Raw genomic sequence first — 26,593 nt, forward strand, 5'->3', positions numbered from 1 at the left:
GGAAGCTGTATGCCGGCTCCCTCGGCCAGTAAAGCGAGATGAGCGCCGCAAACCCAGAGTCGGCCATGACTGGACCTAATGGTCAGGGGTCCCTTTACCTGTATCTACAAATATCTACAGAAGCAGTTAATACAGTCAGACAGAGTACCTGGCTGCACCTTAAAGCAAATAGTAAGACTCTTTTTCTCTGACCGCACTCCTCTATACCAGCATTACTGCTGGACAGGCTTCCCTTTTAAACTGATGACAGCCAATCAACTTTCAGCACATTACTGCCGAGTCATTCTGACCCAGCACCTCCATAGAAAGTATTGCATCAGCCTGTTGCATCAACTAGCAAACTCAAGCCTGCAGACTTACTATCTTACACAGCATTCTGTGAATCCCGACACCCCTTTCCTCCTCTAGGCAACACGATGACCAAGACATTGCCCTAGACATTGTTGACGTTCTCTTTGCAACACAGGGGTTTGTTTGGATACCCCTCATCCTCTAGGCAGGGCGAGGAGAAACCAGGAGGGAGGGAGGGAGGGAGGGAGGGAGGGAGGGAGGGAGGGAGGGAGGGAGGAGGTGCTGCCACCGCGGTGTGTGTGTGTGGGGTGGAGGGAGGGAATGGTACAGCCCAAACGATCAGAATCCCCATTCCAATCCATGTGCTGATTCCGGGACAGTCTGCAGGCTGGATCCAGAAGGCAATTGGGCGAGATCCGGCCCCCGGACCTTAGTTTGGCTACCCATGGGTTAGTGTCTTACCCTCCAGACCAGCAGTAAATAAGCTTGCTCCATTCTCCATGTGACAGCCCTTTAGATATTTGAAGATAGCTATCATATCTCCCCTCAGTCTCCTCTTTACCAGGCTAAACATACCCAAGCTCCCTCAACTGTTCCTCAATTGTCTTGTAAACAGAAATTCCCATATGATCCTTTGAGGATTGCTTCAATAGAACTAGACTGCATATGGGTCAAGTTAACACAGTGACACTTTGGAAAGAAAGGAGACAACAAGCAGCTAAGAATTTATTTAGCAGGGTTTTTACCGTAAAATATTAAACACACAGTTTAGAACAGTCTGTTTTGCCTGAAAGTCTATAATTCCAATATACTTTGCTTTTAGTACTCTTTCCAGAATAATGCGTGCTGATTTGAATCTATTCTGTGTTCTCACTTACATTTTGGTACATATAAATAAATAAGAACAATAAAAGATAACATTCTGCATCTCCAAATGGAGTGAGGCACCAGCCTGTCTGTTCACACATTAAAATGTCCATGCTGTTGTTGCAATGGTACCTTTAAAAGTAATCATTAAAATGCACCTTGAAAGTGGGATAATAGGAAAACTACAGGAAAATAACAATTTAGGAAATAACTGGGTGGATGAATTAGCCCTGGAGTAATGAGGCCACTGTGGACGTGATTACACATAGAAGCAGGCTATACTAAGGTCTAAAATAATTTTTCTTAAATTGTGGGTGTGGGGAGAAAGAAATCAGTCAATCAACTGACCAAAGGCCAGTTAAAAGGCCAGTGAGCAGACTGCCTGATAAGACAAACTTCCCTTCATTTGAAGACAAAAGCTACACATCTTGCAAGTCCCTGTATTAGAGTTGCTTGCCAAAGCCACGATTGTTCTCAATAGCCTGGAGAAGTTTCTCCTTCAGTTTTCCTGTGGTTGAATAAGGTGGCAAAAGAAGGAGGTGAAAGCAGATCTGGGCCTCAGGGATATGTTCTTCTGAAAGCGACTTATGCGAGTGGATTATTAGCTTCAAGCAGTCCATTCCTACCACAGGGACCCGGTCACTTCCTAAAACAAACACTAAATCGACAAGGAGGAGGATTAGACAATGCAAGGGCACAAATAGAAAATATTCAGACCATTCCAAACATCTTTTAATGATACAATCTAGCTTTGCAAGTTGTCTTTCCTCCCCAGTACAGTTTTGATCAAAAGTGTTAAGTTGTGGGTGAACGTACCAGATGACACAGCAATTCTTCAAACAGCTCTTGTTTATTCACAGGCCAGAACAGAACTGAACTGAAGGGTTCAGCCAGCCTGCTTATATAGAGCTCCACTACAACGCAACTGTAACAACTTTCTGTAACTATCCAATCACTGAATGTCACTTTCAATTCCTTATTTGCATATGTGGACCTAAGTGAAAACTATCTACAGTATCCCCCTGCTGGCCCAGGGTGAGAACTTCAGTACATAACAAAAAGCTCATTGCATTATGAAGGAAAATATCAGTGCTGTTTCTATACACAAATTGAGAGAATCTTTTGAGGTTTCCGTGCAGGATTTCAAGCGCACTCCTTGAAAGACAGGGGGACGCGGGTGGCGCTGTGGGTAAAACCTCAGCGCCTAGGACTTGCCGATCGCATGGTTGGCGGTTCGAATCCCCGCGGCAGGGTGAGCTCCCGTCGTTCAGTCCCAGCTCCTGCCCACCTAGCAGTTCGAAAGCACCCTTAAGTGCAAGTAGATAAATAGGTACCGCTTTATAGCGGGAAGGTAAACGACGTTCCGTGTGCTGCTCTGGTGCCGGTTCGCCGGAGCAGCTTTGTCACGCTGGCCACGTGACCCGGAAGTGTCTGCGGACAGCGCTGGCTCCCGGCCTCTAGAGTGAGATGAGCGCACAACCCTAGAGTCTGTCAAGACTGGCCCGTACGGGCAGGGGTACATTTACCTTTACCTTGAAAGACAGGCTCACACCAGTTGATTTCCAGAAAAAGATGGGCTTTCAATCAATGACCGCTTGAAGGTTGGGCCTTGAGAATGGGATACTTACACAGAAAGCCTTTTTTGTCCGCCAAAGTGAGTTCGTGGAAAACCTTCCAGAACATCCTTACGGTAGGGTGTGTTTCACTGTATATCCCCCAGTACACAGTGTTCTTCGTAGAAAAGGGGAAGGAAAATGAAATCAGACAAAGAGAAAGATGAGTAAGTGAAGCTTGAAAAAAATAAAATAAACCCAATATAATGATAGCCTAGCAAGTAGTTCCACACGCCCCACCCCTCTCCACCAACCTTCTCATATAACTCCCAGTCATAATTTGCGTTCCCAATCGCCACATCCATCAGTTCCTGAGGCTCAAAGAAGGCAACCATCCGTTCATCGAGGACTTTGTAAAACCCTCTCTTGAACTCTTGGAAAATTCCCTCCACTGATTTGTTGAAGACATAATCCACATACTTGTTGACAAACTCCTTCCTTTGGAAGAAATGAGGGTAAAACATTTAATAAATGGGCAGGTAATTTGACTGCCTAGATAGATAGACAGATAGATGATAGATAGATCATAGATAGATAGATAGATAGATAGATAGATAGATAGAAACTTTAGCAGCCACCAGGAGGCCGCAGACCCATCTACAGGCAAACTCTGATTTGAATCTAGGTCTTCCTGTTCCAAATCCAGCACTCTATTCAATCATACTATGTTTGCATATGTTCACTTAATAGCAATGTACAAGTTCCTTTGCCAGGATACTTAACAGAGATATTAGGAACTCCTAAAAATTAATGTTCTGGGCCTACTAGGATATACCGTGATGTAAAATGTACCAATGGCCCAGAAGATTTGAATGGCCGGGGAGACACCATAATGAAACAATGTCTTGATCAAGATGGCAGCAGACCAGGGGATGCGATTCAAAATGGTTAGGGCTATTTTAACTGCAGATTGAAATACTTGTGTCTCTTCCTTTAGCCTAGCTACTGCTTTCCTTTTCTATCTTTGACTTGGATTTTTGGGGAAAGGAACCCTTGCAGATATCGACAAACAACTGTTGCTATCCACACGTGGAGCCCTTGGGGATAGGGCGAACTGAAAATCTGAAATGTACCATATGTTTTGCTCTATAAGACTGACTTTTTCCCTCCTAAAAAGTAAGGGGGAATGTGTGTGCGTCTTATGTGTGCGTCAAATGCAGGCTGTGCAGCTATTCCAGAAGCCAGAACAGCAAGAGGGATTGCTGCTTTCACTGTGTAGCGATCCCTCTTGCTGTCCTGGCTTCAGAAATTCAGAATATTTTTTTTCTTGTTTTCTTCCTCCAAAAACTAGGTGCGTCTTGTGGTCTGGTGTGTCTTATAGAGCGAAAAATACGGGTAAGTTGTCACCAACATAACAGTCCAACCTGCATGCTGCTTTTCAAAGGTCCTCTTCAAAGCAGTTCACGGTCAAAAGGTTAAAACTCACTAATAAAATCATATCATTTTGAAGTTTTAGTAATCTAAAACAGAAGAGTTTCTTTAAAAGTCCTAACAAAATAAACAAATTCCAGCTGTGGTCCCATCCCTCACCCCCAATCGCCCTCAGACCCGCCCTGACACATTTCCTGCCAACATCCTCAGGCATCATTACATACTTGTTTGAATTGTTCACAGCGACAGAACTGCCATTTGGAATTAAGTCGACATCCACGTTGTCCCAAGATATCTGGAAATATATGTTTAAGGAAAGGTACTGAAAACAAAGTCACACACACACACACACACACACACACACACACTGTAATTTTGTCACTTAACACTTGATAAGCTTCTTACAATACCTTTAAGTTACAGGGAATTCTATGAACAGCTTTTGGCTAACGATGCAGTCATTAAAAGTCATTTTAGGGGTTCATGGACCAGGTACAAGCACCACGCCTGTTGAAATAGCTATACTGTACAGTGGTACCTTGGGTTACAGACACTTCAGGTTACAGACACTTCAGGTTACAGACTCCACTAACCCAGAAATAGTGCCTCGGGTTAAGAACTTTGCTTCAGGATGAGAACAGAAATCGCTCAGTGGCAATGGGAGACCCCATTAGCTAAAGTGGTACCTCAGGTTAAGAACAGTTTCGGGTTAAGAACGGACCTCTAGAACGAGTTCTTAACCCGAGGTACCACTGTATTTCTGTTGAAACAGCTATATTTCTAGGGAGAACCATTTGATTTTTTTTAATGAATTCCCATGACTGTTGCTTTTATATCATATTTTAGCCACATTCCCAAATGTTAAAAGAGCCACCATCACTTGCAGGAAGAAGCACTCCAGAATTTATCACAATGGAGAAGGGTGAAGAAGGAAAAAAATTAGCCAATGAGACAAAGCACATTTCAGGAGTTGCTTGTTTACTGCTAACTTAAAAGACAAGCAATTCCTAGACATTACCAGGTGAAAGAGACACAGTGACCATATAACAAGAACAGAAATATTTTTTTTAGGTACTCACATTGTAAGTCAGTTCATGGCTTGTTTCAAAGTCATCATGCTCATAATCAAGAACTGCCTGCAAACTCCTTGTTAACAAAACAAAAGGAAATAGAAATGGATATATTTTTATCCCAAAAATGTTTACAGCATGTATTTAGAAGTCTTACTCAAACAGTTAAAAGAGTGGGAAAGGTCTTATTTTCTTTCTTTTTATAATAATTTTTATTAGTTTTCAATTACAATAATCCAATAATAGACTCATTATAACAATGCCAAATAATAATACAATTACTAATACTGTACCAATCATTCAGATACCAAATTATATAATTTAGGTGGCACCCTGCATGCTAGAACTGATGGTTTGATGATTTACTTTATTCTGCATTCCAAAATCTTATTAATTTCAATTACACTCCGGTCAAAATAACAATCCCTTATACAACAACTGCAATATTAACAACTTCCATTCATACTGACACATTAAATGATTTATAAAACTACAGATGAGGCACTCAAACTATATCCTTGTTCTTCCTGTGTGTGGCAATGATTCTGTCCCTGATGTTTCTTCCTGTCCTTGTAAAATACTATGTCTATCTTTTCCCGGTTGTTGCTGTTCTCCATCATGCCTTGGGCGGAGCTAATATCCCACTGTTGTTTCAGAAATTCCCCATCCATCTGGTCTTATTTTCTTGTTTGATTCTCAGTTTAGGGCCCCAAGTGTATGTGCATGTGTTTGGACATACCTCATCAAGCACATGTCAATCAATCTATCATTGCTCCTGGGCTCATTGCATCTGGCAGGGAAGAGATGGCTGTCTGGCTCCAGGAGGTCGTAAATTCTTTGCAGTTCCAATCTCCCTAGGAGGCCCTAGTACAATTGTTCCTGAAAACCCTTCCTTTGAAGCAGCAAGTTCTTGTCTATAGGCAAGATGCTCAACTGAGCACCTGTTAGAAAACTAAGTGGCTTATGTGGTTTCTAACAGCCTGATACCAGGTTTTTTGGGGGGAGCCCTGTTTTGATTGCAGCAGTGCTTCCAAGTGGGGTGATGGATTTAACCCTTTCCACACTCAGTTTCCTTCTACTTAAACTGTTTCCCAAGGTACTGTAAGAACTCAGTGGGGGCAGGGAACCAAAACAAGACAAATATCAGGAGATCTGATTGGTGACTTCCATGTCTTGCATCATTTTGTTTTAAATCAGGGGTGGGGGCACCAGATGCTGCTAGACTCCCAAAACTCCCGGTGGTCAGCATGTTCAATGGTCAGGCATGGCAGGGCCTGCTGTGTAGCAACATCTAGGTGGCCAGAGCTTCCTTACTCTTGCCTAAAATCATCTCACAGTGCAGTGGTACCTCGGGTTAATAACTTAATTCGTTCTGGAAGTCTGTTCTTAACCTGAAACTGTCCTTAACCTGAAGCACCACTTTAGCTAATGGGGCCTCCTGCTGCCGCCACGCCGCTGGAGCACGATTTCTGTTCTCATCCTGAAGCAAAGTTCTTAACCTGAGGTAATATTTCTGGGTTAGCAGAGTCTGTAACCTGAAGCGTATGTAACCCGAGGTACCACTGTACTGAGGTTCCCTCTACTTGTGGAGGTTGAATCTTGGGGCTGAATGTGACATGGGCTTTGTAAGTTTAAATGGACAGAATATCCTAGAGTTAGGAGACTCAGCCTGGTGCTACCAAGCGAAAAAAGAAACTGGAAATTAGGGGAATAGGTAGAAAGAGTTCAAGCCACTTACTTCCCTACGACAGGGCTTAGCTCCTTCAGATCATCAAGGGTAGGTTTCTTGCCCAGCAGTTTTTTAAAGGCAGCAAGCGGGAACGGCACGTAAGCAGTGACTCTGTTGAACATGGAGAGTCCAAGGAGGATCCCAAAGAAAAGATATTTATTCTTCTCCACCGAGGGCTGCAAGGACACAAGATCACAGTGATAGGAAATGGGTTGGATGTTCTAAGGCAGGTGCACCTTAAGAGGGAAACTGGTCTGTTATGGACAAACCAAGGCCAGCGGCAGAGTGACAGCTATCAATCTCCATCCATACCCTAACACACCCATTCATACAAGAACATACACACAAACACTTATTCACGGGCACATTCCCAAGCCCTTTCTTCAAGCCCAATTAACAGGGGGGCGGGTTCTCCACAAATACCACCTGCCCACAATTAGGCTTGAAAACAGCCTCCCATTAGAGCCAACAGGAATCTAGTTTCTAATACAGTGGTACCTCGGGTTAAGAACTTAATTCATTCTGGAGGTCCGTTCTTAACCTGAAACTGTTCTTAACCTGAGCTACCACTTTAGCTAATGGGGCCTCCCGCTGCCGCTGCCATACTATTTCTGTTCTCATCCTGAAGCAAAGTTCTTAACCCGATGTAATGGTTGTGAGGGGGTTACTTGTGCGTAAATTGCCTTCGGTTTAGTTAGATTGCTTGCCCAACCATGCTTAGGGTCAGAGCTCGCCCTCCGTGACCTGTTAGTCACTTGCAGAATCCGTCAGTGGGCGTTTCTTGAACCTCTTCCAGCATAAAAGCTGTTTGACGCCAAGTCTCCTCCTATGTTCCCTGCGCGGAACGCGTCTGCGCAAGTAAGGGGAAGGCAGGGGCGTGCCAGCGCTCTCTCCGCTAGTTTCGGGTGAAGGGTCTTGGAGCCCTGTCTCCAATTCCTCCATCTCCCTCTCTTCTCTATTGGTGTGACACTGAATTCCTTCCCCCCTGCTGGTCCCCTCTCCGGCATCGCTCTGGAGCCCTGCCTCCGCCTCTCGCTCTGATGTCAGTTCCCTGACACCCGAGGTACTATTTCTGGGTTGGCGGAGTCTGTAACCTGAAGCATCTGTAACCTGAAGCATTTGTAACCCGAGGTACTACTGTATTCAGAGGGAGAGAAAACTGCAGATTGGATGGGGAGGCCTTATGGGTTGATCGAATGTGGGGAGCAGTGGTTACACCCACTGTGTGGTAAAAAACAACTGCTCGCTTCCAGCCTGGAAAAGAGATTTGGGGCCTCTGCAATGTTTGATTGTTTGTTTGTTTTTTGGTGGATATAGAAGTTTGCACTGTTCAGACCTACACAGGTTCATAGCCGTCAAGTGTCCCTTATTTGAAGGGACAGTCCCATATTCCAGCACCATGTCCCGCTGCTGTACCTTATTGATGGGTCCCTTAAATGTCCCTTAAATGATGTCCCTTAAATTTCAAAGGAAGCAGCTCCTCTCCCTCCCTCCCTGCTGGCCAGGGAGGAGGGAGGCTCCAACTGTGTTGCTTGGCTGTGTTGCTCACCCAATAAGAAGTCTAAGAACGACTGGGGGGTGGAGCTTGCATGCCTTGTGTGCAGCTAGTTAATGCAAGCTGAGGGGGTTTTTGAATGCTGGACGCCATTTTGTTGCACGTGCTGCTGCAAACTTTGCAGTGCAAAGCCAGGCCGGGGAGCCATTTTAAGTTGAGGCTGCATAGGCCTTGTGGTGCATTTGATTCAGATTCTATTCAGTTGAACCTCTGGTTACAAAGTTGGTTGGACAGTGTTCTCGAAGCTACCAGCATGAGTTTGACCAGACTGCAGGAGGACAGGAAGACTGGAGTGCCTGGAACAGGTGAGGCTGCAGGTCCTTTATTTTGGCTGCTGGTCCCTTATTTTCAAGGCTGCTGGTCCCTTATTTTCAAATCTGTAAGTTGACAGCTATGCACAGGTTGGGCTTTACACACTCATGAAGTAAGCCCAGCAGTGAAACAGGCATGCCTGGAAAGATGGATGACTTAGAAATGGGTGTCATCTGGAATAGCCTGGGAAAGGGATACAGAAGCTCTGGCCTGGGGGCCAAATGCCCCCCACAAATGTCTCTATCAGGCCCTTGGAAATCTCACAGCTCAAAGTCTGTTACTAGCCCTGCTTTGCATCCTGGGAGTGTGTTTTTTACCTGGCTGGAATGTGTCCTAGAACTCTTGTTTCTCTGTATGGGGGATACAGAGGGGGATGTGAGTGTAGCTTGGGGCTGACTACACACCATATTTTTAAAGCACATTCTTTCCCTCAAAGAATTCTGGGCACTGTAGTTTGTTAAGGGTTGTTGGGGACTGGAACTGTGAGGGCAAACTACAGTGCCCAGAATTCTTTGAGTATGCTTCAGAGGAATAGGACAGTGCTACCTTGGTTCTCTAACCAAGGTGCTACCTTGGTTCTCGAACTTAATCCCTTCCGGGAGTCCGTTCGACTCCCAAAACCATTCGAAACCCAAGGCGCAGCTTCCGATTGGCTGCAGGAGAATCCTGCACTCAAGCGGAAGCCATGTCAGATGATCAGCTTTTGAAAAACGTTCGCAAACCAGAACACTTACTTTCGGGTTTGCAGCGTTTATGTTCCGATTTGTTCAGCAACTAAGCCATTTGAGAGCCAATGTACCACTGTATGTACACAGCCCTACTGTAGAAAAGCAGTAAAATTTTCATTTGGGCTCTGGCTACTTTCACCTGTGGCATATAGCCATCTGAAGGGAATATGCCCACTGGCATAAAAAAGGGGTGGGGGGATCACCTACGTCTGACCTAGATGTTTGGTTGGACCAGGTCCTCTGTCTGAAATACTTACCCTAGAAGGAAACCATATGGGGGAGTTTTGCTCACAGCACATAAACATCCCATAGTCTGGCTGCACCATCTCCTCAAACACATAGGAAAAGAACTCGACCAAGACTCCTCCGGTTTCGTGACCAGGCATCTCGCCTTCAAATTCAATCTGCAAGACAAAAATAAAAGGAGAGAACAGAAAATAGGAAAAGCACATTTACTAGGCAGCTCCTGCAGCCAACCAGAAGCCATGGAACCTGCGTTGGACATTCAGGTTCCAAAAGAATGTTCAAAAACAGGAAGCCAATTTGTTTGGGAGCCAAGACGTTTGAGATCCAAGGTATGACTGTACAGCTGTTTTGTGCAAAAGAGCAGTTCTATAAATAAAAATACAGTGAATACCCAAGCGGTGGGAAAAGGCAGGCTGCATCCTTTCCTTTGGGCTGGTGGAAACAAGATGGAAATAGGCAGCATCCAGCAAAACAACGTCACACATGTAAAAAAAAAAAAGGGAAATAAAACAAACAAACCTCACCAGACAATGTGCTTCAGATTTGTCCAGAGCTGAGTGACATGCTATTTTATATTGGGATTGTCTTTCCTTGACGGAATATCCCCAGCTGGCCCAATCCAGACCTAGTCTGTAATGGTTATAGGTGGGTTACTCGTGTGTAAATTGCCCCCAGTTCAGTTAGATCGTTTGCTCAACCATGTTCAGGGTTAGAGCTCGCCCTCCATGACCTGTTAGTCACTTGCATAATCCGTCAGTGGGCGTTTCTTGAACCTCTTCCAGCATAAAAGCTGTTTGACCCCAAGTCTCCTCCTATGTTCCCTGCGCGGAACGCGTCTGCGCAAGTAAGGGGACGGCAAGGGCGTGCCAGCGCTCTCTCCACTGGTTTCGGTTGAAGGGTCTTGGAGCCCTGACACCGATTCCTCCATCTCCCTCTCCTCTCTATTGGTGTCACGCTGAATTCCTTCCCCCCGACTGGTTCCCTCCCCGGCATCGCTCTGGAGCCCTGCCTCCGCTTTTCGCTCTGATGTCAGTTCCCTGACATAGTCATTGAGGTCGTTTCACCTAGTTCCAGAGTTTAGCCCTGAACAACACGACAATGCAGTACTTTAGCAGGCCTTAGGCAGCTTACCAAGAGTTGCATTTTCAGGCTAATGTCCTCTACTTGACTCAGTTTGCGCAATGTATCTTCCACAAGGTTCTTGCGTCGTACCCTGAAAGGGAAGATAGGCAATTTAGGGAGTTCGCCTTTTCTCAGGAGTCGATTGCGTACCAATGTATCATGCGCATTGGCCTTTACAATCTGCGGAAAGCGGCACATATTTTAATAAGTGTTTCAGAGACGCTAGGTTGGCATTAGTTGCTAAGTATACTAATGGGGAAAGGAACTCAAGGCAGGCAGGAGTCCCTGAAGGAATGAAAGGCATAATGAGAAATAATTCCAATGAGAGAGAAGAGTGGGAGGTTATATTTTAAAAAATCCAGTTGCGGCTGCACAAAACGCTTAAACGATGAGCTGGAGGGATGGGGGAAGAGACAAACATACATTTTTTTATTTATTAAATTTATATACTGCCCTCCCTCGGACAGGGTTCCCTATCCCTGTCCTATGCAAGAGTCACTTCCACATAGCTAATGGCCTGGAGGAGCAAACACAATTCTGCTCCTCCATTGTGCACCTGTCTCTGCATGCAGAGACTCCTGCACACTAAGTAGAGTGGAAAAATAAGAACCAAATTCACCGTAGCCTTTCATCTCGCAAGAAATAGTAGAATAGCAAAGCTGGGTTAACAGTCATTTAGGTATCACCCTTACCTCTTGCAGGTGATAAGACTCGTAATCAAATATTTCCATCTTTGTCAGCGGATTGTAGACAAAAGGAAAGCAGCACAAAGAGATGGGACAGTTGTCCTCTTTGTCCAATTTCTTGCAAAGAAAGAATGTTGTTTAAAAGAATGGGTGCATGTGGTAAGTCAAAGAAACATACTCCCTTTTCCAGCAATCTTTGGTCTCCACCCAACTTTGACTCTCTCACACACACTTTTCTGTGGCAAAAATAAAGATGGTATTGTTTGCCATATGGCAGCCATTACTACAATTCTCAAATGCTTTCATCCCTGTGTGATTCAAACGTTGATTACGCTGATACAAAATGGCTACCCTTCCACAATGGATGCTGTTTATTAACGTGTGAACAGCTAACACAAACAAGGTAGCTTCTTCACTTTGGAAAGTTCACTTTGAATAAGGAACAAATATCCAAATAGGAGCTAACTACAGTTTGTGTTCTCCCCTTTACAAAACAAACTAGTTCAGCTCAAGTTCAGTTCAATTCATCCAAAGGATCCTCAGAATGTGACAAGCTGCTGTATATGTAATTTCACATATACTGATATGTAAAATAAAGTTCAGACTAATAAAACATCAAAACATGCAGACTGGAATGAGAATTGTTTAGTTTTCCCAATGATCTTTAAGCTTAGACCCTAAGATTTTAAGAGCAAAAAACACATGCAAGAGACTGCACTTGAAGTTCTAACCCAAAATGAAATTAATTCACATTAGGTTTATCCAGCAACTATGGGAACTACTTTTGGGTGTAGTTCAAACAGTTTTAAACTAATTCAGTGAACTTTACTAAACCAAACTACTGCATTCCAAGCACTGTCTTAAACTGGAGAAAGGATGAGACACTTTGGGTTCCTCTTAGTCAGAGGTTAGTGCAGTCCATTGACTATGCTGGCCAGGGCACATAGAAGTTGAAGGGGTACCACATTGGCTATCTAAATCTACCATAATATATTCTGACTGGCAGCCTCTCTGAAAGACATGCAGAAATCTTGTCCCGAGTCCTGCCACATACAATCTTCAACAAGAAACAAAGGACTGAGCACATGCTCCCATTTAAGATATGCAGAAGCAAATTTGCGTGGCTATTCCCTCCCCCCCCACAGGTGTAAAGAATAAAGACACAGGACACAAGAATTTAAGTTAATGGGCGAAAATGGCCACAACTTTATTGATTACAGGTAAGAGAGGTATTGGCTTTAGGCATTGGCCCCTAACCGACTATCCGGTCTAACCGGGAAGGGTTAAACACCAACAGGGGGAGCTACCTGAGATGCGTATCCCTAGGCGCTCCCCGAGGGGTTACCGCTCGGGGGCGCGCTTTAGGCCCTAGCCTCCGTAGGTTTCGGACGAGGCGTCGCCCCTCGGAGTCCTTTAACGAACTACCCTTCAATCATTGGGGGAGGTGATGGCGCTCCTCCCCCCCGACCTCATTTGCATGACAATACCCCGGCCAATGCCTACCGCTAAAACCGGGAAAGTTGTGACGAATTTGCTACGAGGTAGGCGAAAAACCAAGTGGCTCACGAACCAGCCAATTAGCCAAATGGGAAAAAATTCCTACCTGGCCCCAAACGGCAACCGGCCGAAGCCCATAGCAAGGTCGATGGCAGAACCTAAAGGGTGGGTGGGTGGGAATTCGAGCTCGCTGCCAGGGAGAAAAGGGGCGAGCCGGTGGCTGCCCCGACCTTATGTGGCCTCTAGGAGGCCCGCCCCTGCCGCCAGCCGATTGGCTGGCGCGCGGGGGTGTGACTGGGGAATCCCTGAATCGCGCGAGGCTGACCCCAGCCTCGCCGGAACGTGGGGGGTGACTGGGGAAACCCTGTAATCCCGCGAGGCTGACCTCAGCCCCGCGGGAGTGTGGGAGGGGTCGTGAGCCCGCAACTCCACCCCCTCCTGAGGATCGGTAGTGGCATTGCGTGGCTATTCCCTCCCCCCCCACAGGTGTAAAGAATAAAGACACAGGACACAAGAATTTAAGTTAATGGGCGAAAATGGCCACAACTTTATTGATTACAGGTAAGAGAGGTATTGGCTTTAGGCATTGGCCCCTAACCGACTATCCGGTCTAACCGGGAAGGGTTAAACACCAACAGGGGGAGCTACCTGAGATGCGTATCCCTAGGCGCTCCCCGAGGGGTTACCGCTCGGGGGCGCGCTTTAGGCCCTAGCCTCCGTAGGTTTCGGACGAGGCGTCGCCCCTCGGAGTCCTTTAACGAACTACCCTTCAATCATTGGGGGAGGTGATGGCGCTCCTCCCCCCCGACCTCATTTGCATGACAATACCCCGGCCAATGCCTACCGCCACACGAGCCGCATTGAGCAGGCTCGCCGCCAATACCCTCAGACCTGTAACCAATCCCTAATTCCCCTAAAAATGTCCGCAAGCCAGATATCGTTGCCGGCATCAGATAAATGCACGCCATCCCAGCGATAAAGCGTATCTTTGAAATATTGAATTTCGGGGTGTTTGATAACTCGTCCGCCCAACGCGGCCACCCTGCGCCCGACGTTGCGCTCCACGATTCGCCTGGCTTTATCCACCGCAGCGGGTTTCACCGCATCCCGCCAATGCCGCCTTTCCAGCAAGGAAGACCAAATTAATGTAGTGTTAGCGTGAGACGCCTGTAACCGTTCCAAATCATTTATAATGTTCCACATTAAGTTCACCCCTTTCCTATATGCCAGGTCGTTCTCACCCAGTTGTATGACCAAGGCATCCGGGGCACCCTCATCCGCGATTTTTTGGGATATGACTGGGAAGAATTCTTCCCAACGCATACCCCGCCTAGAGATCCATGAAACTTTAACATAGTTAGGTAGCTTGAGGTCAGCGTCCCAACGCCTAAATTCCGCTCGGCGTTTCGCCCAATGAACGATACTGTGACCGATAATCCACAGTTGCACCAAGGCAGCACCTGGAAGAATACAATAAGAGAGCCGGGTAAGGGGAGAGTAAAGACTAGCGGGGAATTAAAAGGGCTTACGAATGTAGCCCTTATATGCGTTGGATTTCCAGCGCCCCATTTCCATAATCCTCTCAGCAGGGAAGCCCATATGTACGGCAGTAGTCGCTGCCCCAATGCGAAAGGAGTGTGCGGCGTACTCCTCTTGTGGAAGACCAATGGCTGCCACTGCCTTACGCATGACTCTCGTGAACTGATGTTTGGAAAGAAAGGAGCCATCAGCATGAACGAAGAAAGGGCCATTAAAATTCGGTCTCACGCACAGATATTTTCTAGCATCTTTTACTGGGCAAGGGCCAGCCCTCTGGGTTGCCTGGAGGCGGATCAAGGTTCCCCTGCCAAGCTGATCAGTTTTGGAACTGCGGATTTTTAGCAACACGTGCGAGCTGGCAACTGTTACGTCCCCCAACAACAGGCCCCTATTGGCTGTAAGGTGTTCGCAGACCACCTCGCCAATGCGTAACGCCCCGAAAAATGCGAAGGAAAATGCTGCGGAGAATAATCTGGCCTCATACCTAGACCAACAAAGGACCCTAAGCTTCCTGCGTATTTGGGTAAGTATGTCAAGCGTTATGGGCCTTCTACCATCTTGGCCCTGCGGTCTGGCCCTGCGCCAGCCCTCCAGCATTTTGCGAACTACAAAATGTGAACAGGGATCAACAGAGAATAAGGCTTTAGAAAAGAAAGATATCGCTGCCAAATGGATGTTGAGGGTTTTGGGGGCCCGACCCAGATCGCGAAGCTTAACCATATACTCGATGACTTCTGACTTAGATGGCGGCCTGCCAGGCCTAAACCTCTCCTTCTTCCTGCGGAAAGATGTAAAGTCTAGCCATGCCTTATTGTAAGATTTAAGGGTGGAAGGCGCCAGCGCAGACAATACTCCCTTTATTGCTTCTCGTTCCCAATACTCCAGAGGTGCTCCGGAAACGGTTGCGGCTGCTGCTGCGCATCCGGCGCCAATGAGCGAAAGCGTTCCATCTGGAAACGAGATAGAGCATCCGCAATGTTATTGTCTATACCAGGAACGAATTTGGCGGAAGCGTGGAGGTTCAACCGCAGGCATGAAAGAACGAAATACCGCAAAAGCGAAGCAACCCTTGGGGAATGCGCGGATTGCCTATTTAAGACCGAGACCACCGCCTGGTTGTCCGTCCAGAAACAAACTCTATGATTTCTAAACTGCTCTTCCCAGATGTGGATTGCGACAACTATTGGGAAGAATTCCAGGAATGTCAAATCGCGCAGTATTGGTTTACCTTGCCACGAGGGAGGCCAGCGCTGGGCGCACCACTGACCCCTGAAGTAAACGCCAAAACCTAGGGACCCGGCTGCATCCGAATGTACCTGAAAGTCCGATTGCAGCACCAAAGTATCCTGCCATAAAGATATGCCATTAAAACCATCTAGGAATTGCAACCAGACTTGCAGGTCAGACTTCACAGCCTTAGAGAGGCGAACCCTATGATGCGGAGACCGTAAACCCGCTGACAGCTTAGCTAGACGGCCGCAAAAGGGGCGGCCAGGGGAAACCACACGGCAGGCAAAGTTGAGGTGCCCCAAAAGGGATTGAATTTGCCTCAAGGTAACCTTCTTTAAGGGGAGCATTTGGCCAATAAGTTCTTTTAAGGCAGCCAACTTCTCGGATGGTAGCCGCGAAGTTTGGGCCAATGTATCCAGTTCGATCCCCAAATAAGTCATGGTCGTGACTGGGCCCTCAGTTTTTTCGTTCGCCAGGGGGACACCCAATTCGCTGGCTAGGGCTTCAAAAGCATGGAGCAGGGTCCCGCACTCGCCGGCGCTCCTTGCCACCAGAATAAAATCATCGAGGTAGTGCCCTACCCCTTTGGAGCCAGTCCTGAACTTCAAAGCCCATTCTAAAAATGTACTAAAGGTCTCAAATGAAGCACAGGCAATAGAACAACCCATAGGCATGGCTTTGTCGATGAAGAAATCACCCTGGAACTTGAATCCCAACCAGCGGTAGTCATCTGGGTGAACTGGAAGAAGGCGAAATGCCGACTCAATGTCGCATTTTGCCATAAAGGCGCCCGTACCAAAACTCCTCACCAACCGCACAGCTTGATCGAAAGATGCATACTTCACCGTGCACATTTCTTGGGGGATGGCGTCATTGACTGAGGCACCCTTAGGATAAGACAAGTTATGTATCATTCGAAATTCGCCGGGAACCTTCTTAGGGACAATACCGAGGGGAGAAATATGCAAACCCTCAATGGGAGGGGAAGAAAAGGGACCGGCCACCCTCCCAGCCGCGATCTCTTTTTGGATCTTTTTTGCGGCAATGTCGGGTCGTTCAAGCACAGACTTCTGGTTAGGAGGACAACTAGCGTTAGGGGTGAAGGTAACTGGGATTCTAAACCCCTTAGAGAACCCTTCATCTAACAAGCAGGCCGCTTGTCTATCTGGGTAAAGCTTTAACAGTGCTCTCAGGGGCTGTAATTTTATCGGGGAGTACGCCAGGCTGAGGGAAACGTTAGTACCGGGCCCCAGATGGTCCTTGGGCGGTACCAGCAGGTCCCGCGGGGGCACCTCGATTACCCCGTGTGAGGTGACCCCTGCCTCCACGAAAGGGCTGCTGCCTCCCTTTGTAGCAGTTGATTGCAGGGTGGCTGCCCAAGCACTTGTCACATTCGTGCATGTACTTACAAGCTGTGCGCAGGCAGGTACCCTTGTTGAAGTCCCAACAGTGTCTACGGCGTTGCGACTCAACCTTACCGGACTTCGGCTGCTCAGAGGATTTCTTTTCGATGTTCGGTCCCACATGCTCCAACCAGCAGTTGTTGTCCTTTTGGTCCCAGCGCGTCGAGGAGAGCGTTGAGGCGTTCCTCCGGAATTCCTCATCATACGCCAAGGCGGCCTCATCGCCTGCCAACTCCCGAGCCCGCCTGACGTGCGCGAGATAAGCCGCGAGATGCACGCCTCGCTTCGGATAACAACCAGCCACTACTGCCATAAAAACTTGATACCCGTTAAGCCAATTCTCGAACGTTCGTTCAACCCGAGGAGCCCTGTACCTCTTTTTACCGTAATACCTTCTTTTCTCACCCTTACCCTTAACTTGAGCTGGGGGTACCAATGAAAACATGTCAACGTAATCGCCATTCAAAATCTTATTCCGCTTCCTCTTAGAGAGGAGATTCCCCAGAATAAAGTCGGTGGCTGCATGGGTTGAGACTTTAACGTCCTGGACCAGAGCGCCATCCTTCCATTCAAGGGTGCCGTTAAAGGCTTTTCTGTGAGAATTGGCCCTCCTTTCATGCATCCACCGTGGAAGACCTGTGTCTTCGCCCTCCCCCCAATATGTCTCCAAGGGAGCATCACTATCCCCTTCCGAAGAAGAAGTACCTGTCTCATCGTCAGAATCTGAAGTATCTTCCTTCCTGCTCTTCTTCGACCGATGCTTCCTCTTCGACTTCCGCTTACGGTTCCGTGAGACCCCATCACTATCCCCTTCCGGAGAAGAAGTGCCAGTCCCATCGTCAGAATCTGAAGTCTCTCCCTTCCTGCTCTTCTTCGACCGATGCTTCCTCTTCGACTTCCGTTTACGATTCCGTGAGACCCCATCGCTCGGGGCGGGGTCATTGGTGACCTGGGTCGCCTGCTGTGGCGGTATCTCCTCATCCGATGACGAACCCTCCGAGGAGCTCTGCCGCACTTGGTTGTCCTGGAAAACACTAGGCACATCCATTATCTCCTGACTTGGACCTGCAGAGGTGGCAGCCGGGGGTCTTGGCTTAGCCCTAGGCCTCTGAGCAGGTGCCTTGCCTTTTTGCGGGCCAGACTTAGGCTTTTGAGTACGCGCAGTTTGTTGACGTGTACGAGGCCTGCTGGGGGCCTGCTGGGCCGTGGAAGCTGCGCTGGTAGATGGCCCATCCTGATCCTGCTGACTGGGGAGAGTATCCGGGATAATATCCTGAGTCACCTCAACAATGTTTGGAGAGGGAGTGATGGGTGCCCTACACTGGGCATAAAAGGATTGCAGAGCGGAAAGTAACTGGGCTATGGCCTGAGGATTGCCCGGACCTGTTGGCACCAGGACATTACCGGGCTGAGGTGCCTGAGGGTTACTGTTGCCCTCCATCGCAAACAAGAAGGCAAAGCCAAAAGGCTGCGCGGCGCGCCGGGTTAGATTAGCGCACCACCAGAGGCAGAACGATATTTAGAAAGAATCTCAAGCTGATTGTTTCAGGCTCGAAAACGTGACGGGGCGTGCTTGTCCACTTGGCCTATCTTAAAGTGATATAGTACAAAATAAAGGTAAAAGGAATATCAATATATAAATTTATTTTTTATTTTTTATTTTATTTTTTATTATTATTATTATTATTATTATTATTTATTTATTTTTATTTTATTTTATATATATATATATATTTATTATTATTGTAATTTTTTCTTTAAAAAAAAAAATTATTTATTTATTTATTTATTTATTGTATTTATTTATTTTATTATATCTCTATTTTTTATTTTTTATTTATTTTATTTTATTTTTTATTAGTTTTATTTATTTATTTATTTACCTATTTTTATAACCAAGCCCAAGCAATGACAATTTGAAAAAAAAAAAAAATTGCGTCTACCAGCGATCAGTGGCTGCAACTGAAAATAAGGATCTAAATTGAGCTAGAGAAAAGGGCTGCAATTATATTTTCTGCCGCTAGATGGCAGTGTCCACCAAGAGTTTGGTAAAACCCCCGCAAGAAACTGGAGCTTAAGTCTCAGCACGCCACATAAAATAAAATTTAAAGCACACAACACACCAAATAACAGTAACTGGCAAATGCAGAAGTGATGCAATATGAATTGTGTATCAGCTTAATATAAATTAACAGCTAGGGGTGTAGGAATAAGGCTGCCCAGCTCCCGACTAGCCGCGCTGGGAGAGCGTCCCCAGTTGGGGCTAGGGGGCGTGCAGCTAGGAAATCACAGTAATAATTCAGGCAGAACCACAGCAATATAAGTAAATTCCTAAACAAAAGGCAAGAATATAGAGAAAAAAAAAAAAAACAAAAAAAAAACGTTCCAAATGCAATTGCCAGGCCCCTCTCCCTTAAACAAAATGGCTGCCGTAGCTTCTCCTGAGGCCTCCCAAGATGCTGGGAGAGCGTCCCCAGTTGGGGCTAGGGGGCGTGCAGCTAGGAAATCACAGTAATTAATTCAGGCAGAACCACAGCAATATAAGTAAATTCCTAAACAGAAGGCAAGAATATAGAAAAAACGTTCCAAATGCAATTGCCAGGCCCCTCTCCCTTAAACAAAATGGCTGCCGTAGCTTCGCCTGAGGCCTCCCAAGATGGCGACTGGCAAAACGCTACTCTGCCCTCACTTAAAATGGTTTCCCTGCCTTCACCACGTGGTTCAGAACTGAGACGCTCCTCAGGCAACCGGCAATGGGCAGAGACCCTCCCCCAAAGCGCTGACGACCGGCTGCACGCAGTATACAGGGGTTGCAGATGCCTGTATACTGTATACTGTATAAAAAGAAAAAAAACAAACAAACAAACAAAAAAACCTCAAGCAAGCGCTGAAGCGGCTCGCTGCTCGACGGTCCTTGGCGATGCTCCCCGGAGGAGGAGTAGCTGTGCTGGTAAGGGGGAGAGTAGCGTCGACGATTTGAAGGAGGCGCAGGGGGGCTAGAGGTCGAAGGAGAGTCTCCTGAATCCGAGCCGGGGCACACGAAAGAGGGAATCCAAATTAAGGCAGCCGCGCTAAGAAGACGATCCAAGTAATTCGAGCTCGCTGCCAGGGAGAAAAGGGGCGAGCCGGTGGCTGCCCCGACCTTATGTGGCCTCTAGGAGGCCCGCCCCTGCCGCCAGCCGATTGGCTGGCGCGCGGGGGTGTGACTGGGGAATCCCTGAATCGCGCGAGGCTGACCCCAGCCTCGCCGGAACGTGGGGGGTGACTGGGGAAACCCTGTAATCCCGCGAGGCTGACCTCAGCCCCGCGGGAGTGTGGGAGGGGTCGTGAGCCCGCAACTCCACCCCCTCCTGAGGATCGGTAGTGGCATTGTGCAAGATACACAAGCTTGGCGTTTCTTAGCTTTTTGACACTAAGCAATCATACTTACCATGGCTTCCACCCATACATGCCACCTTGCCAAATCTGCAAAAGGATTAATTATTTGACGGATTTCATCAATGTAGAAGTTGCTTAGCGGGAGCTTGCAGTTAGCCCTCTTGTTGACCTTGAAGGACAAGCAGAAGAAGGTTGAGGTCCATATGATTTTACACCTAGAAATACCGTATTTTTCGCTCAATAGGATGCACCCGACCATAGGACACACCTTGTTTTAGAGGGGGAGAACTCCCACTTGGCTGAAGGGGCGCTGCGCAGCTCTCCCTCTCTGCTGAAGACAGGAGAGTCTTGCTTTCCTGGCTTCAGCAAAAGGAACCTGAGCGCTCCCTCCGCGCTCCGGAGGCTTCGCGTTGCTATCCCTGAAGCCAAGGAGTCTGCATTCGCTCCGTAGGACACACACACACATTTCCCCTTAATTTTTGGCGGGGAAAATGTGCGTCCTATAGAGCGAAAAATACGATAGCTACCAGGTCATCAGCCCGCATTTACAAGATGTTGCCTACCTTGTAGAGCTTTTTCAGGACTTCCAGGAGAGGTAACAACTCCTGGCAGGCAGGGTAGTATGGGTAACAGGGCAGCTGAGAGAGCACCACTTTCTTTAGCATCTGAACTATTCGGTCTAAATGCGAGCCTGGCAAGAAGGACCAACATTTTTCTGAAAGAAGAAAAAGAACATGCAAATCTTATTCTACTTCCCCACAGCTCACTACTCAGATAGGAATATTTTCCCACGCTAGCAGTCCTGTTTTTTTCTGTTTGTTGCCCTCCTGCAACAAACTTCTTATTTAAAGTGCATCAGATTACCTGAGGTTGTTTAGGCTGAGAGGCACTGCAGGCCCTGTCGACATTTCCATTCCACCTTAAGGAACAGACATGGGATTGTTACGTGTCACATGTCTCTTTACATTCCAGCACAGTATGCTGGGAACTTCCGTTGTGTGTATAGTTTTTGCTTTTGCTGTTCTCTCTGAGATGACATGAGAGACGACATGTTTCTTTGTCCTGATTTATGATTAATAAATCTGTAGTTTTGTATGCTTCCACAAGCCTCATGCCTATTCTGTGTGTGCAGTTCGATCTGCTGATAGTGTGCCCTGGCTCAGAAGCCCAGGTCGCTGATTTACATCGGAGCAGAGGTGATGGTCTTCGCAGTGGGATGGCTGGAAGGAGACGGCCCAGCCGGGGCTAACCAGCTGGCCTCTCGGCCCTCTGCATGCCAACAGGCCCAAGGTCACCTTGTGAGCATCATGTTTGAGTGGGCATTTGAACCCTGGCCTCCCAGGTCCAAGACTGACACACTAATCACTGCACCACAATTGGCATTCTGCTTCTCATCAAAATATCTAGAAATATTTGGGGGTGGGGCAACACTGGGGTCTCCTCGAGGTCATTTTGCCTCAAAACTGAAGCTGACCCCATTTCATCAGGCACACCAACTCACTTGCAAGTTTCACTTCTGACCATTATGAACCTAGAAACTCCCATCTCCGTTCCTCAAATAAAGCACTGGGTTTTATAGAATTCCATTATCCACACCAAGTTCTGGGCAAGGACAGTGGAACGATGTCAACTTGGCTTCTAAGACAGACAGGACTGTGTTTGCTATCCTATGGAAGCCCAAGAGAAGACAGATTCATGGTTCCTGGGAATCAGCGCTTTCATTGTAAAGATGCTGCAAGTTTTAACGAGTGGCATTGTGCAGGCAGCAAAGCCAACCAAAATCTCAGAAGCTAGGAGTTGGCCAAGCAAGACTTGCAGCAGCTGGACATGGGAGTTCAGCTCTCAGCAAAACTATCTGAACCGCCCCGTGGCAAGCAAGCCAAGGATGAAATGCAAAATACGACTTAAGCTGGTCAATGCAAAATGAGAGCAAATGTACCCTGAGAAAATCTGCAAGATTTACACAGGTCACAAGAGTCCAGAATTTCTTTGCAGAATTGCTAATTGCAGGGGCTTCAAATATATGTTACCTCTTAGGACACATGCATACCCCACGAAAAGAACTGCTTAGGTTTGTGTCCCTTCAAGAATCTAGCCTTTTGTGAGCATACTTCCAACAGTTGTCATATCTACCTGTCAGCTGGCAATGGTGGTTGCTTGTGAGTAACCAGTCAGGACTCCGACCTGTCTTTTACACGTTTTATTTTGGTGCAAAACTATTTACATTGCAGAGCCACAAGTTCATGTCTGCCTCAATCGCTAGCGGAATCTGGGAGTGATCGTTTCTGGGTCCTCCCCCAACATAAGAGCTTCGTCACCCCCAGCCTTTTCCTTCCTTCTTTGCGTTTTACACCTCTGCGCAAGGTGGGCGACGGAAGAGGCGTGCTTCCCTCCTGGCTGGCTTGGCCAGGAGCGGTGCTGAGGCTCCCAGCAGCATCCTCTGGTCCCTTCCCCTCTTCCCCCACTGGAGGTATGGCTTCCCCCACCACAGGAAGAGGAACTGCTTCGCAATATTTTCAGAGGTTCCCTGTAACCCAACTGTCCCTCTGCTTCCCTACCCTGTTCCGATGGCAGTATCCTGACACTACCTAAGCAAGAAGAACTGCTGCACTAAGGACTTCCTGGGAGCCTGTTTTTACCTCTAGCCTGTTCCAAACCTATGGGACGTCACATTTTGGAAATCCAGGCTCACATTGTGACCACATACTGCTATCACACTAAACTGCGGATTCATGTGACGGGGGGCGGGGGGAGAGGAAACCAACCCTCCAATTACCTAGAATGTCCAAAGAGCGTTTGCTCAGGCCATTGACAGCCTTTGCAAAGGGAATAGCCAAATGCTGCATCTTCTGGGCTTCCAGAGCTGCACAGCACTCGGGCAGCAGGAGGAAGCTGGAGAGAGCCTCCTGGTGAGGAGAATTCAGTGGAAGGGCAGGAATCAGGTTGTCCAGCAAAGAGGAAAAGATCTACAGCCGATTTTGCAAAAAAGAAAGAAAGAAAAGCAGTGTGTTTAACTGGGTATGGATTGCAAACACCCGCTCCTACCCCCTTACAGTTAGCTTCTTTTTAACTTTACTTTTGTAAAGTTAATGTAGGAATCAGAGCACACTGCTAAGGCCTTCCTATTGTGGTTCTGACATCTGTAGGGCTAGCTAGTTCAAAGGGCAGCAGCAGAACAACCCAACAGAAGCCAAGGCTGTGTACAACTGTAATGCACACGGCGCTTTTGCATGTAGCTGTTTGTAACTGTACACACCATTGTGCACTAGCATCCTTGATGTCTGTACACAGAGGCGGGCATGTTTTCAAACTAGTGTGCAACGGTGATCTCTCTTCCCCTCCCCTCACTTAAGATGGATCTAGACACGGGGGGACGGGCAGGTGACACGCTATAAGTAAATCAGAAATTAGCTCGTTATAACAAAAGGAAAAAAATCTCTATGGAAAACCAAATTTTGAAATTTCCTGCTCTCTGGCACCATCTGGTGTTGCGTGTTTATAGCGCATTCAAATCGCTGCTTCTTTACTAATGTAGCCGAGTCCTTTGTGTTTCCACAGATGTTTTTAATACTCTCTTTCTTTTGAATGAGGGGTGTTTGAAACTGTTGTGTTGATTTAATGATATATAGAGGCAATTAAGTCACTGCGCTGCAATGTTCAGTATACCTGAGAAAGCACTCTCAGTGTACACACGTATGCAGCAAGCCATTGAGAAGTGCATTCTCAGCACAAACTGGAGCATAACCGTTCCAGCTGCTTTAGACTGACAAGAGGGACAACAGGGGGATGATATCATATGAACAGCGCCCCCCCCCCCACCACAAAGCGCTTGCATCCAGAAGAGAGCGCATGTTATCACACGTTGTGCACATGCTCTTCGAAATCCATCAGAGATTACAAGCCTAAGGAAAATCAGTCCGGCGGGGGGGGGGGGCACTGCCGGTCAGTTTGCTCCTCGTTCCCAGTGTTGCTCCTTATAGAACTCAAAGAGGGAGAAGAAGGATGGAGACAAACTTTGAAATCGTTGGCTCTGTCTCCACGTACTGTTGGCCTCTTCCTCTTCTGCCCTACAAGTCTCCATGGGAACCAGTCTCGCCACCGGGGTGGGGTGGGGTGGGGAACCACTCACACCCAAATGTTGACACTAGGAAAAAGGGGACTTTCCTCCGTTACCCTGCCAGCAATCCAGTCCCTTGTAGCAAGTTCCTCCAGCATTTCTCTTGCTTTCTGAAGATCCACTGCTACGCAGCAGCCAGTCTCCATGGCAGATCTGGGGGGGAAAGTTACCATTTTGACACCTTAGACAGTGGTACCTCAGGTTACAGACGCTTCAGGTTACAGACTCCGCTAACCCAGAAATAGTACCTCGGGTTAAGAACTTTGCTTCAGGGTGAGAACAGAAATCGTGCGGCGGCGGCGCAAGGCCCCATTAGCTAAAGTGGTACCTCAGGTTAAGAACAGTTTCAGTTTAAGAGCAGACCTCCAGAACGAATTAAGTTCTTAACCCGAGTTACCACTGTATAGTGGACGCTCGGGTTGCAAACGTGATCCGTGCAAGAGGCACGTTCGTAAACCGCAGCGCTGCCTCTTTGCACGCATGGGTTGTGATTCTGTGCATGCGCAAAGCACAATTTAGTGCTTCTGCGCATGAGCCAAAACCCAGAAGTAACCTGTTCTGGCACTTCTGGATTCAGCACGGTGTGCAACCCGAAAACGCACAACCCGAAGCATCTGTAACCCGAGGTATGACTGTATAAGAAAATCAAAATAATTTCCTAACGAAACTTCCACGGCGTCTTCTGCATGTTTTGTCCCATGCGGTGAAGGCTACTTACCGTGGTTTCAAAAAACTTGCTGCTAAACAAGGAGAGGAAGAAAATATTGCTTCGATTTCTCTGCAGGAAAAGGAGAAGAAAACCAATTTTAAAAACCAGCAACAAGTCAGCCTGGTTAGAGGTGTGCTGGATTTCATACTGATGTAAACACTCTGTCTGGGGGTACCGGTGGATCATTTAGAAATAGTTTAAAATCCAGCTTACAGGAGCCCTAGTAATTGCAATGTTACCACTTTTGGATTATGAAGAGTTCCATATTAACATATTAATCCTATGTTTTTGGAAGCAGGTCCCAGGAAGTATGTTTAGGATTGCATTCTAAATGAGCTTAAATCTGGGATGGGGAACCTGCAGTTCTACATAGGTTGTTGGCCTCCCAAATTACATTAGTCTCAAACATCATGGTCAATGGTTGGTTTTGATGGGAGTTGTAGTCTAGAAACATTTGGAGGGCCACAGGACTGCTGTCATAAACAGAAGCAACAGAACATCCAGTTGCCTACACCCAAGTAAGACTCATCATAAAATTAATTGTCTGCAGCAGGGGTTCCCAAACTGTGGACTACAGACCACCAGGGGTCCATGAGTGTCATTCAGGTGTGTCTGTGGATTCATGTGGATTCCATTGTATTATATATATATTCACATCGATTTTTAATTGCATTTTTAATTGCTTCTTTTACTTTCTGTATTGTATCTTACTGATTCACAGCCTATGGCATTCCAAGTTGTAATGGAACAATATATAATTGCTGTAAGAAATAAAAAATAAGACAGCATTGAGCACGGGGCACTGTGACAAGAGGCAGAAAAATATTTAAGTAGTCTACTGAGACCCTCAGCAATCTTCAAGTGGTCCATGATGGGGAAAGTTGGGGAACCACAGACCTGCAGTAAACATGGCAACTGGTTTACTAAAAAACCCTCTTTGAAATTGGCCGGGGAGCCCCAGCCAGATGGGCAGGGTATGAATAATAAAATTATTATTATTATTATTATTATTATTATTATTAGGCTTGTGCAATAAATTGTAAATCTGTCCAGCATTTTGGGAAGGATCATTGCAATAATAGTGCCATATTGACAGAGAACAGAACTGTCTACAGTGGCTCTCCTATGAT

General features: G+C 47.0%; 1 protein-coding gene across 2 annotated transcripts in view; it reads right to left on the reverse strand.

Annotated features, from left to right (window-relative positions):
• Positions 1 to 992: 992 nt before the first annotated feature.
• LOC309350093 (putative E3 ubiquitin-protein ligase HERC6) overlaps positions 993 to 26,593 on the reverse strand; it is a 36,516-nt gene continuing 10,915 nt past the window's right edge. Inside the window, exons 10-23 of one of the 2 annotated variants that reach the window (XM_081876712.1) lie at positions 25,473 to 25,532; positions 24,811 to 24,907; positions 23,414 to 23,603; positions 21,201 to 21,352; positions 20,690 to 20,806; positions 11,597 to 11,707; positions 10,914 to 11,084; positions 9,794 to 9,940; positions 6,951 to 7,117; positions 5,222 to 5,288; positions 4,367 to 4,437; positions 3,026 to 3,209; positions 2,787 to 2,889; positions 993 to 1,816 (exon numbers count right to left, since the gene is read on the reverse strand). In XM_081876712.1, coding sequence (XP_081732838.1) covers positions 1,602 to 1,816; positions 2,787 to 2,889; positions 3,026 to 3,209; positions 4,367 to 4,437; positions 5,222 to 5,288; positions 6,951 to 7,117; positions 9,794 to 9,940; positions 10,914 to 11,084; positions 11,597 to 11,707; positions 20,690 to 20,806; positions 21,201 to 21,352; positions 23,414 to 23,603; positions 24,811 to 24,907; positions 25,473 to 25,532 — 1,852 coding nt within the window. In that variant the 3' untranslated portion in view covers positions 993 to 1,601. Of the gene's footprint in view, positions 1,817 to 1,837; positions 2,314 to 2,690; positions 2,890 to 3,025; positions 3,210 to 4,366; positions 4,438 to 5,221; positions 5,289 to 6,950; positions 7,118 to 9,793; positions 9,941 to 10,913; positions 11,085 to 11,596; positions 11,708 to 20,689; positions 20,807 to 21,200; positions 21,353 to 23,413; positions 23,604 to 24,810; positions 24,908 to 25,472; positions 25,533 to 26,593 lie in introns of those variants that run through there. The other variant, XR_014160290.1, reaches the window with a different exon arrangement.

Source organism: Podarcis erhardii (assembly GCF_964252035.2).
Source record: "Podarcis erhardii genome assembly, chromosome: 9".
Classification (NCBI taxonomy): Eukaryota; Metazoa; Chordata; class Lepidosauria; order Squamata; family Lacertidae; genus Podarcis; species Podarcis erhardii.